Source organism: Chlorocebus sabaeus, chromosome 20, assembly GCF_047675955.1.
Source record: "Chlorocebus sabaeus isolate Y175 chromosome 20, mChlSab1.0.hap1, whole genome shotgun sequence".
Taxonomy (NCBI): domain Eukaryota; kingdom Metazoa; phylum Chordata; class Mammalia; order Primates; family Cercopithecidae; genus Chlorocebus; species Chlorocebus sabaeus.
In genome coordinates, this window is record NC_132923.1 from 8,895,109 (window position 1) to 8,908,276 (window position 13,168).

The 13,168-nt window shown below is 47.9% G+C and overlaps 1 protein-coding gene across 1 annotated transcript in view; it reads right to left on the reverse strand.

The window, feature by feature from the left end:
- IL6R (interleukin 6 receptor) overlaps nt 1-13,168 on the reverse strand; it is a 62,323-nt gene that overhangs the window by 18,522 nt on the left and 30,633 nt on the right. Inside the window, 2 exon segments of the mRNA XM_007976966.3 lie at nt 382-451; nt 2,213-2,259. Coding sequence (XP_007975157.1) covers nt 382-451; nt 2,213-2,259 — 117 coding nt within the window.

The following is a 13,168-nucleotide window of genomic DNA, read 5'->3' on the forward strand; positions in this document are numbered from 1 at the left end:
TCAGCACTTTGGGAGGCCGAGGCAGGCAGATCACGAGGTCAGGAGTTCGAGACCAGCCTGGCCAACACGGTGAAACCCCGTCTCTACTAAAAATATAAAAATTAGCCGGGCACGGTGGCATGCCCCTGTGATCCCAGCTACTCGGGAGGCTGAGGCAGGAGAATTGCTTGAACTCGGGAAGTGGAGGTTGTGGTGAGCCGAGATCGCACTGCACTCCAGCCTAGGCAACAGAGCAAGACTCTGTCTCAAAACAAAAACAAAAACAAAAACAAAACATTTCTGCCATTGATCCTCTGACGACCTGTCCAAATAAGAAAGGACTTTCCGCAGAGACAAATCTGTCCCTCAGACCCTGTGAATATGAAAATACCCAGTCCTTACCTGGGAGGCTTGTCGCATTTGCAGAATCTCTGGAGAGAATATTATCGTCGTCTTTATTAGTAGTAGGTGCCTAAAAGAGACATTCCTCACCATCAGCCTGTTTCTGCAGATTCCACCACCATTCAGAACCAGTTCAGGAGGTACCTCCTCCTCAGAGCCCTCCCTGATCCGCCCAAAGCATTCCTTTCTCCATTTCATTCATAACAGTGGAAAAATCAATAATACTATTATTTGCATTTTTTCTATCCACACCGTGTCTGCTAAGGGTGGAGCTTTCTTTGCACCTGCCTCTCCACCAAAAGCTGAAGGGCACAGCACCCTGCACAGAGAAGATGCTCAGTGGATACACTGAAGCAGCTGTTGTCCTTACAGGTCCGATGCAAAGGTGCAGGTACCACTGTGACTGGAATCCTGGCTCCACTACTTATGAGCTATGTCACCTTGGACAGATTTCTTTTTATTTTTTGTTTTTTTGTGAAATGGAGTTTCACAAAAGAAATAGAGATTCTCGTCACCCAAGCTGGAGTGCAATGGCATAATCTCAGCTCACTGCAACCTATGCTTCCCGTGTTCAAGTGATTCTCCAGCCTCAGCCTCCTGAATAGCTGGGATTACATGCACGCGCCACCACGCCCAGCTAATTTTTGTGGTTTTGGTACAGACGGGGTTTCCCTATGTTGGCCAGGCTGGTCTGGAACTCCTGACCTCAGGTGATCCACCCGCCTCAGTCTCCCAAAGTGCTGGGATTACAGGAGTGAGCCACTGCGCCCGGCCTCAGACTTCTCTTTTTTTTTTCTTTTTTTCTTTTTTTGAGATGGAGTTTCGTTCTTGTTGCCCAGGCTGGAGTGCAATGGTGCGATCTTGGCTCACCGCACCCTCCGCCTCCAAGGTTCAAGCAATTCTCCTGCCTCAGCCTCCCAAATAGCTGGAATTACAGGCATGTGCCACCACACCCAGCTGATTTTATATTTTCAGTAGAGACAGGGTTTCTCCATGTTGGTCAGGCTGGTCTTGAACTCCTCACCTCAGATGATCTGCCCGCCTTGGCCTCCCAGAGTGCTGCGATTACAGGCGTGAGCCCCGGCACCTGGCCCTGGCCTCAAACTTCTTACCCCATGTTAAGCAGCCCTTACAAGCACTCCCTTGTAACGTTAACATAAGGAGCCAATGAAACAGCAAATGCAAGGCTCACAGTTTAGCAGGATGAGGCCAGTCGTCAGTCGGTGTCAGTTTCCCCAGAACCTGTGTTGGGAGCACTCTAGCCCCATGGGTATGGGCTCCACTTGCAGCTGTTCCTACATGGAACACAGATAAGGTTCAAGAGCCCCAGGCTCCTTCCCTGTGCTGCACAGCTCCAGAAGTGGCTGTGCCTCCCAGCTTAGCATTTAGGGAATTAAGGGCCACAGGAGGAGATATAGTTGGATAGGAAATTGGATTACTCATGGAATTTGTTAAGCAGCTTCAGAGGTAATCCTCTTTCCAGCAAGTTATGACACCAGGAGTCCACAGGGGAAGGACTCAGATGAACAGAATCCAATCTCAAGCTAAGCCGTTAGCAGTGTCCAAAAAGCTCAGAGATGAAATAGCTGCCGCTAGATGCAGGTCAGCTCTGCGTGCCAGGCCAGCGCTGCTCCACTCTTTACAGTCCTGGGACAAGATAATTTTTATGATTCCCTTTCACAGAGTCTTGAAAAGCACAGATAACTCACCACAGCCACATTTCTACTAAGTGACAGAGCTGGGATTTAAACCAAATTCAGTTTGGCATCCGCCCACACTCCTAACCACTAGGTGCTGCTGCCCTGACCCTTTTACAAGAACAGGAGCTCACCTGCGTGGGGGTGGACACCTCGTTCTCAGCTGGAGGACTCCTGGATTCTGTGGACAGAAGAAACGGTTGTTATTAGTGATTCACGGGCCCCGGAGTCCTGTCTCAGGCACTTGAAAATCAGAAAAAAGTTCATCTCAATGTTATTTAAAAGAACAGCATGGACTGGGCGCGGTGGCTTATACCTGTAATCCCAGCACTTTGGGAAGCTGGGCGGATCATCTGAGGTCAGGAGTCCCAGACCAGCCTGACCAACATGGAGAAACTCCATCTCTACCGAAAATACAAAATTAGCTGGGTATGCTGGCACATGCCTGTAATCCCAGCTACTCGGGAGGCTGAGGCAGGAGAATCACTTGAACCCAGGAGGCAGACGTTGCGGTAAGCAGAGATCATGCCATTGCACTCCAGCCTGAGCAACAAGTGAAACTCCGTCTCAAAAAAAAAAAAAAAACCCCAGCATGCTGGAGATAACCAAATATCCAACCATAAGGGACTAGTTATAGAAATTATGATATAACTACATAATGCAGAAACCTTTAAAATTTATTTTTTTTTTATATATATATATATATATATATTTTTTTTTTTTTTTTTTTTGAGATGGAGTTTCACTCTTTCGCCCAGGCTGGAGTGAAGTGACACGATCTTGGCTCACTGCAACCTCCACCTACTGGGTTCAAGTGATTCTTCTGCCTCAACCTCCCAAGTAGTTGGGATTATAGGAGCCCGCCACCACACCCAGCTAATTTTTGTATTTTTAGTAGAGACAGGGTTTCACCATATTCGCCAGGCTGGTCTCGAACTCCTGACCTCAGGTGATCTACCCGCTTTGCCTCCCAAAGTGCTCGGATTACAGGCATGAGCTACCGTGCCTGGCCAATTATTATACATTTTCAGAGATAGGGTCTCCCTCTGTTGCCAGGCTGCAGAGCAATGGCATGATGATGGCTCACTGTAGCTTTAACTTCTGGGCTTCAGTGATCCTCCCATCTCAGCTTCCCAAGTATCTGGGACTACAGGCGTGTGCCACCACGCCCGGCCAAAACTATTCTAGAAAAACATTGAAGACATGACATAATGCTGTACGAAAAATGCAAGACAAGAAAAATTCCACGTATTTTGATCCAAACTTTCTAAAGAAATATATTTTTATGATTATTTATTGTGTATACAGTATATATAATAATACTATATATTTGCACATAGGAAGAAGAAAATGGAAAGATACATATCACCAGAGATAAGCACTATTTCAATTTCCTTCTATGCACCTTTTTACAATAAAAAATATATAACAAACAAATATTCATTTGCCTGTGTGGGTTTAAGTACACATTGCAGCAGCAGAGATGTGGACCAGGCACCCTCACGGCTCCCTCCCCCTCCACGGGAACAGTGTTTCTGCAGAAACCCCAAGGCAAGAGGAGGCTAAGCATCCAAGCGAAAGCCTGGGCCTGGGCCTTAACCGTAACAGGCAGTGAGTGGAATGCTCTGGATTTCAAAATATTTTCTTGTCAGCTCATCATTTTTCCATCAAGAATTCTAAAATTCCACAGAATGGTTTATACAAAAATCATGAGCCTCACTGGGCCAGGAGTAAAAGGACTAGCAAGGAGGCGGGGAGAGAGTGACTCTGCTTCTACATGGGGGAGGGTTTCCAGAATTCCTGGAATATGCTGTCACCAGTAAGGGGGAAACCACACACCCGCAGCACTAGAGGGAGTATAAGAATGCATCCACTCTTCCCATTGTACAGAGGGGAAACAGAGGCCCAGAGAGGGAAAGCGACTTGTTCGAGGCCGCACAGCAAGTGTGACCAGAATTGAACCTAGAATTCATGGGCGGGATCCAGTTTCTTATTCCTTTGTGTTCTTCCCAGCTCAGCCCAGCCCAGCAGAGAACAGTCATACACTCATAGCCCAGGGTATCTAAAGCATGACCTGAGGGCATGGAGACACTAGAATGAAAGCTAAAATCAGAAGACAAAGAAGATGGAGCAGGCCTGACTCACACCTGTAATCCCAGCACTTTGGGAGACTGAGGCGGGAGAATCCCTTGAGGCCAGGAGTTTGAGACCAGCCTGGGTAACATAGTCAAACCTTGTCTCTAAAAAAAAAAAAGAAAAAGAAGAAAACAAGAAGATGGGGCAGCCCTAAATAGAAAATATGGCTGCCCACGGATGCTCATGCCGCCCAGCAGTTTGCCAAACCCAGCCAGAGTCAGTTTCATCTGGAGCCTTGTAGGCTCCACCTTGCTTGTCGCCGCAGAACCATGGAAATGAGACCCAGTCATTAGGGTTTTTTAAAGGCTCCCCATACTATACTCAAGACAGATGCTTCAGGAAGAAAGTTTCTACCCACAGTCCTGACCCCCAACACCGCCTGTGGCCCAGAGAATGCCCAGTAACCTCTGGAGGCTCAGGTTGCTGGGGTTAAAGTGGGAATGAACCACAAAGCCACAGGAAGAGGGGAGGAGAGACCGTGGGACCCACAGGCTCAGCAGCGCCAGGCAGCTCCTCCATGCTGAGCCAGCAGACCCTACTTCACACCTTTCCTCACAGCCTTTCAACCACCCAACAGACAGCTCATCACTGCTCCTCCATTCGTACAGAAACAAATACATAAACCTCACTGAGGAGCCTCCCGAGGAGAAATGACTCACCTCCAGCTGGGTCCCAAACGCCACTCGGAATGGTCTGCAGAGAGAAGCCTAGTGGCTTCAGAAAAGGCTGTGTGTACATCTCCACGGTGTCTGGTGCCAAAAGCGCCCCTCATTCTCACGTTTCACCCTTCCTCATCTGGGGGGGCGGGTGTGGGGGGCCGTTAAAGCAAGGTCGTTTTTTGTTATTAAGACAGGGTCTGGCTCTGTTGCCCAGGCTGGAGTGCAGTAGTGCAATCATAGCTCATTGCAGCCTCCAAATGCTGGGCTCAGGTGATCCTCCCTCCTCAGCCTCCCACTTAGCTAGGACTACACGTATGCACTGCTATGCCCGACTAATTTTTTTTTTAACTTTTTTTTTTTTTTTTTTTTTTAAGACAGGGTCTCCTTATGGTAGCTGGCTGGTCTCTATCTCCTGGGCTCAGGCAATCCTCCCCCCTCAGCGTCCTAAAGTGCTGGGATTATAGGCCTGAGCCACCACGCCCAACCAAGCATCTTTTAAGAAATTATGGTGACGGTTGGCCAGGCGCAGTGGCTCACGCCTGTAATCCCAGCACTTTGGGAGGCTGAGGCGGGCGGATCACGAGGTCAGGAGATCGAGACCATCCTGGCGAACACGGCGAAACCCCATCTCTACTAAAAACACAAAAAAATTAGCCGGGCGTGGTGGCGGGCGCCTGTAGTCCCAGCTTCTAGGGAGGCTGAGGCAGGAGAATGGCGTGAACCCAGGAGGCGGCGGAGCTTGCAGTGAGCGGAGATCGCGCCACTGCACTCCAGCCTGGGCGACAGAGCGAGACTCTGTCTCAAAAAGAAAAAGCTGGCAACCTTAATTGGTCCCCAGAATTGTTTTTGAAATTTTACAGACCCGTGAAATCCCAATGTTTAGGAATCGCCCAGTTGTGCACAGGGATGTCAGGCAGGTAGGCAAGGGGAGGATGCGGGAGGAGGGGCCGTGGAGAGAGGCACGAAGAGTGGAGTGCACCAGGCCGGCTGACTGCTAGATCCTACTGAGATGTGGTGAGAATCCAAACCAAGGCAGAGACGTTTGGCGTGATGTGCGAGCTCCTGGCTGGGTAGCTGGGTGGGTGGGGAGTCTGTCCCCTGGACAAGCAGGGCAGGGAGGTCTGTGAGGGGTGTGATATGTTTGGTTTGGGTCATGCTGAGCACCTGGCACAGGAGGGAGGATCTGGCCAGAAGTCTGGGCCGAGTTGAAGACATGAATCCAGAGCTCGAGAGACAGGCTTGGCAGGAGACACGGGTGAAAGGCAGTCCTGCTGGCATTTATTGCACCCTTGTCATGTGCCAGGCTCTGTGCTAATTGCTTCTCACCTCATTGAAGACTCACAACCCAGCAAGGCTGGGGTTCGGGTTTTTTGAGGCAGGCATTACTATTCCCACTTGACAAATAAGCTAACTGAGTCTCAGTGAAGTACTTCCCCAGGGTCGTGCTGGTCAAGGGCAAGGGCAGCAACTATACCGAATGCTACCTGACTCCAGAGTCAGTGCTCTGCACAAAGTGGCAGGTGATGCAGTAGAAGTGGCGGGGCCCCCAGTGGAATGTTCCAGAAAGCTGCAGAAAACAGGGCCGAGAGGGAATTCGGGGATGCCACATGGAGAAGTGAACAGGGCAAAATCTCTCCAGAAATGTGTAACCAAGGCTCTGTAACCCCAGAATGTCCCACTTGGGAGTGCTGCAGAGAGGAACAAAACAAACTCCTCCAGAATGGACAGCCAAAGAGTTTGAGAAGATAATATATAGCTGGAGGGACTGACTGCTCAGTCCTGGCTTCAGGGCACCCCCTCATGTGCAAATGCAAACCTTTGGCAGTACCTCCTCCAACAGGTGTGATTCCCATTCTTGGGGAATAAAGGAGGGAGTTAAAGGGATGTGTGAGGAGCAAGGAATAATCCCCTTGTGCCTAATGGGCTTTTCCCAGGCATTTTGCCCCATGCCCTCTTTGAAAAGGGGCTCCAGCCTGGCTCAGTGGCTCATGGCTATAAATCCCAGAGCTTTGGGAGGCCGAGGCAGGAGGATCACTCAAGGCCTGTGCAACATAGGGTGACCTCATCTCTGTAAAATATTTTTTAAAAAATTAGCCGGGCATCGTGATGCATGCCTATAGTGCTAGCTACTCAGAAGCTGAGGCAGGAGTTCAAGGCTGGAGTGAGCTATGATTATGCCACTGCACTCCGGCTTGGGCAACAGAGTGAGATCCCATCTCTAAAAAAAAAAAAAAAAAAAAAAAGATTTTGTGGTTCCCCCAGACTCAATGTTGATGTGACAGGGAGAACTCCCATCAGGGGAGGATAAATTCAGAACTCCTGCTTGAGAGAAAGCCGCCAACCACGCACCCTGTCCACGGATACCAGCCTGCACAATTTCCATGAGCCGCCCCTGCAGGTGCTGACAGATGTGACCTGGCCTTGCTGGCCAAAGCAGGGCTACGACAGAGTGACTCTGGGACCCCCAGCTTCATGCAAAAGGTTGTCCTGGGCTACAGTCTGTGCTGGGGCCAAGCCCCAGCCTCAAGGGCACCTTCAGCACCTGCTGAAGTCCAGGCTCCAGAGCCCCCCTCTATGGCATTCCACTTCCACTCCTACAGGGGCCCACCAAGGCCGGCCTCCACCTGTCCCACTCAGACCACCCACCCACACATGTGTCAGCCTCACCAAGCAGCTCCCTGCCACCCTCCCCTTGCTCACAGTTCCGTGCCTTTGTACCTGCTGTTCCCTCTGCCTACAATCCCCATTTTCTATCTGGGACCCTCCTACACATCCTTTAAGACACAATTCAATTGTCACCTCCTCCATGAAGCTTTTCCTGCTATCTCTAAACCGCCCCAACAGAACAGTCTGCTTACAGCCTTATCGTGCTGTAAGCACCATCTATTACGTATTAGATATACTACGGTGGGGCATGCGCCCTCCTCCAGCCCCCTCAAGCACATACTAAAACCACCAGGAAAGTTTTCTCAAACCGCCCACTCCATTTCCTCCTCCAGACTCTAACGCAGTGAGTTCAGGATGACCTCCAGGATACTGATTCTGGGACGCCTCTGGTCCCATTCTCCTCCTCCCAAGCAGCAGCACTGTCCTGTAATTGCTGATCCCCTTATATGTGCAGTATGCTTTAGCATTTCTAAAGAATATTTTTTCATCAGACTCATAAAAACTCTCTGAAAGGAACAAGATTGGTGCTATCATCCCTACTTTACAGATGACAAGACTGAGGCTCTGGGAGCTGAACTAACTTTACCAAGGTCATACAACCTGACTCCCAGGTGCTTCCCAGGACCTCTGTGTCTCCCAAAGGCCACCACTCCCACACCTAGGCTGGGAGGCAGGTGCATCCTGTCTGTCTGGGCTTTGAGAGCTGAAGGTCCTTGGGGTGGGTAAGCTCACCCCACATGGTGATACAGTGTCTAGTACACTGACGCATCCCTAACAGCCTAATAACTGTGGTCCACAACAAAAGCCTCACCTAGTGTTCTAACCTTCCTCTTATTTTTCAGAACTGTCTGCCAATTTCCAACCTGAATCCCCCTCTTGCATCAGAATCATCCAAGTTCCTCTTGCTCTGCCCTCAGCAGAGAGGGGAGCAGCAGGTTTCTTTCTTGGATATATTCACCACTGGGTTTTGAAGACTTCCCCTGCCTCAAACCACATATGTATAGGGTGGAGGGCTCAAAGTCTTCCGCTTCTTATGTGAGAAGAAACCAACTGTTCTGTCTGAGCTCCCACAGAAGCTGTGTCTATGCCACAGAAGTATGTCCACCCGAGGCTGGAAAGTGAAGACCATACCCAGTGCTGGCCAGACAGCCCCCACCACACCATCTTCCAAGAGAGGGAGGGTGTCAGCAACTTAAAGAGGGACATCCACAAATGAGACCAGATTCAGAGGAAGGGGGCCAGACAGGTAAAGAATTCACAGACCACCCCATGTAACAGCCTGGGAAGAGGAGCCCAAGCAGATGCAAGTCTGGGAACTCCAAAATAATTCAGAGAGCAGACTAGGAAATTTGTCATCAGTTATTCCTGAGGACAGAGCAAGGGCCAGTGAGGCCAGAGTTAGGTTCACATAAGAAAGAACTTTCTATTCGAATAGATATTTCTTCACAGATACATGAATGGCCAAGAAGCACATGAAAAGATGCTCAGCCTGGGCGTGGTGGCTCACGCCTGTACTGGCAGTACTTTGAGAGGCCTAGACGGGCGGCTCACTTGAGGTCAGGAGTTGAGAACAGCCTTGCCAACACGGCAAAACCCCATCTCTGCTAAAAATGCAAAATTTAGCTGGGTGTGGTGGTGCACGCCAATCCCAACTACTCGGGAAGCTGAGGCACGAAAATCACTTGAACCCAGGAGGTGGAGGTTGCAGTGAGCCAAGATCGCCCCACTGCACTCCGGACTGGGTGACAGAGTGAGACTCTGTCTCAAAAAAGACATTAATCATTAGGGAAATGCAAATCAAAACCACAATGAGATAACACTTCACATCCACAAGGAGGACTATTGCAGCAAAATGAAAAATAACAAGTGTTGGCAAGGATGTGGAGAAACTGGAACCCTTATACACTCTGGTGTAAGTGTAAAATGGTGCAGCCACTGTGGAAAACGGCATGGCATTTCCATGAAAATTTAAAATTAGAATTACCATATGATACCACAAATAAACTTCTGAGTATATACACACAAAAGAACTGAAAGCAGGAATCTAAACAGATATCTCACAGCCATGTTTATAGCAGCATTATGCACGACAACCAAAATGGGGAAGCAAACCCAGTGTCCCCTGACGAACGAATGAATCAACAAAATATGGTGTCTCTACACAACGGAGTATTATTCAGCCTTAAAAAGGGAGGAAAGTCTGATACATGTTATAACATGAATAAATCTTGAAGATATTATGCTAAGTGAAGTAAGTCAGTAACCAAAAGACAAATACTCTCTGATTCCACTTATTTGAAGTACCTAGAGTGCAGCCTGGGCAACATGGTGAAACCTTGTCTCTATAAAAAGTACAAAAATTAGCCAGGCATGGTGGTGCATACCTGTAGTCCCAGCTTTTGGGAGGCTGAGGTGGGAGGATTTCTTGAGCCCAGGAGGTCAAGGCTGCAGTGAGCATGATCGCACGCCACTGCACCCCAGCCTGGGTTGTAGAGGGAGAACCTATCTCAAAAAAAAAAAAAGAAAAGAAAAGAAAAGAAAAGAAAAAAGAAAGAAAAAGAGAAAGGGAGAGGGCCAGGCGCAGTGGCTCACGCCTGTAATCTCAGCACTTTGGAAGGCCAAGGCGGACGGATCACTTGAGGTCAGGAATTCAAGACCGGCCTGGCCAACATGGTGAAACCCCATCTCTACTAAAAATAAAAAAATTAGCCAGGCATGGTGGCAGACGCCTGTAATCCCAGCTACTCAGGAGTCTGAGGCTGGAGAATTGCTTGAACCCGGGAGGCAGAGGTTGCAGTGAGCCAAGATCACGACAGTGCACTCCAGCCTGGGTGGGCGACAGAGTGAGACTCAGTGTCAAAAAAAAAAAAAAAAAAAAGAGAGAGAGAAAGAAAGAGACAAAGGCAGGCAGGCAGGCATGCAAGCAAGCAAACAGTCAAGCAAATGAAGTACCTAGAGTAGTCAAACTCACAGAGAAAGCAAGTAGAATGGTGGTTGCCATGAGCTGGGGGAAGGAGTGGGTGAAAGGAGAGTTACTGTTTAACAAATTCTGAGTTTCAATTTTACAAGATGAAAAAAGTCCTGGAGAAGTAAAGTGGTGATGGTTGCACAACGATACTTAATGCCACAGAGCTGTACACTTAAAAAAATAATATAAATGGGCAGGGCGCGGTGGCTCATGCCTGTAATCTCAGCACTTTGGGAGGCTAAGGTGGGTGAATCACCTGAGGTCAGGGGTTCAAGACCAGCCTGACCAATATGGTGAAACCCCATCTCCACTAAAAATACAAAAATTAGCCAGGCACGGTGGCGGGTGCCTGTAGTCCCAGCTACTCGGGACGCTGGGATAGAAGAATTGCTTGAACCCGGGAGGTGGAGGTTGCATTGAGCTGAGATCACGCCACTGCACTCTAGCCTGGGTGACAGAGCAAGACTCCATCTCAAAAAACAATAATAATAATATAAATGGTAAATATTATATTATGTATATTTTACAATTTGAAAATTTTTAGACGAGGAAACTTTCTAACAAAATGAGATTGCTTCAAGCTGCTTATGACTATCTAAACTAAGCGGTTGGAATAAAAGGTAAAATAGGGGTCAGCCTATATCTGGAATTCCTATTCCTCTGCATGATGTTAGAGCTGATTTCTCCCCCCTTAAAAAGGCCCCCAAAGCCATACTGATGCTCAGCATTCAGATAAATCAGTGTATTTGGCTCAAAGTATACACAAATCAAAGAAAACCATGGACAGGTCAATACGATCTACCCTGAAGGATGCACTGATTTATTAAAATGGTCTAAGATATAGTAGTTAGGCCCCACTCCTTGTCCAGGCCTGAGCAGGAAAAAAGCTTTTGAGGAGAGGGCTCAATAGAAAGCTGCCTCCTGTTCTTGATGAACAGGGAAAGTGCCAACAAAGGTGGAAGCTTGTACTTGATATTACTGCATCCAACTAGGATTACATCCTAAGCCCCAGCCTACTCCTCTGGCTCTCCCCAGGACAGGAAAGACAAGGGACAAGGACTCCACAGAACAAAGCCAGCCAGGAGGAACAGCCATCACCCCACACCATCCAATCTGGCAGAAGAATGTGCAGCTGGTAGATGAAAGCCTTCTCTCCCTGGGGCCAGGGCTGGGAGAAAGTGGCAGTGGTAGGGATGGGACTGATGTCAATTCTGCCTTTTCCTTTTTATCCATACTTACTCAAATACATAGGTATCTTATTCTTTTTTTTTTCCTAACTGCGAGTTATTTAAGAATGATTAATTTGGTTCAACTATGCCACAGGGCTAGAAACGTTTGACCCCAAAGTGAGCCAGGAGGCCATTCTACAACAAAAACACTGGGAAAAATAAAACAGATTGCTACAAGAGGTAGTAAGCTCTCTGGCTCTGGAAGCATTCAAGCAGAGGCTGGCTGACCACTGTCTGGGTTGTGGTCAGGGAGATTCCTGCATTCTAGGTCTGCTTCATCCTAACCTTTCATAGCAGGGTGTTAATAGATAATGTCTCAAGTGGTTTTATCGGGAAAAGAAAAAAAAAACCATATAAGCTTGTTGTTTAGAGTTAAAGAGGGCACCAACAGAGGAACTACAAACAGAAAGAGTCAAGCAACTTCCTTAGAAAGCAGGACTAGAAATGGAAGGCATGGGACAAGGGACCACTGCTCAGTGTTATAAGCTGTTTATTACTTCTTTGCCATGTGCATGTATTAATTTGATTACAATTTTAAAAGTTTAGGCCGGGCGCGGTGGCTCACACCTGTAATCCCAGCACTTTAGGAGGCTGAGACGGGTGGATCACGAGGTCAGGAGTTGAAGAGCAGCCTGGCCAAAATAGTGAAACCCCATCTCTACTAAAAAATACAAAAATTAGCTGGGCGTGGTAGCGTGCACTTATAGTCCCAGTTACTCGGGAGGCTGAGGCAGGAGAATGGTGTGAACCCGGGAGGCAGAGTTTGCAGTGAGCCAAGATCACGTCACTGCACTCCAGCCTGGGTGACAGAGCGAGACTCCATCTCAAAAAAAAAAAAAAAAAAAATTTCTTTTTTTTAAGTTTAGCCAGGTGCGGTGGCTCACACCAGTAATCCTAGCACTTTGGGAGTCTGAGGCTGGTGGATTGCTTGAGGCCAAGAGTTCAAGACAGCCTGGGCAACATGGTGAAACCCTGTCTCTACAAAAAAATTTTTAAAAATTAGCCAGGCGTGGTGGCACATGCCTGTGGTCCCAGCTACTTAGGAGACTGAGGCAGGAGGATTGCTTGAACCCAGGAGGCACAGGTTGCAGTGACCTGAGATTGCACTGCTATACTCCATCCTGGTTAACAAGGAGAAACCCTGTCTCCAAAAAAAAATTTAAGTTTAAAAAAATTTCCATGGGGTTTTTAAAAATATATATTGATGATGCAGTTACTAAGTTTCCAAAAGTAATTGACAACATGGGGACTATCACATTTATACATATAAATACACACACACATACATGTACTTAGAAAAAGGAAAGCAGCATACTAACATCATCTCACTGGTTTTCTCTAGGGAGTAAAACTACTGGTGATCATTATTCTTCATATTTTTCTGGAATTTTTCATGTTCTACAACAAACATGCTAATTTCAACAGTCCGCA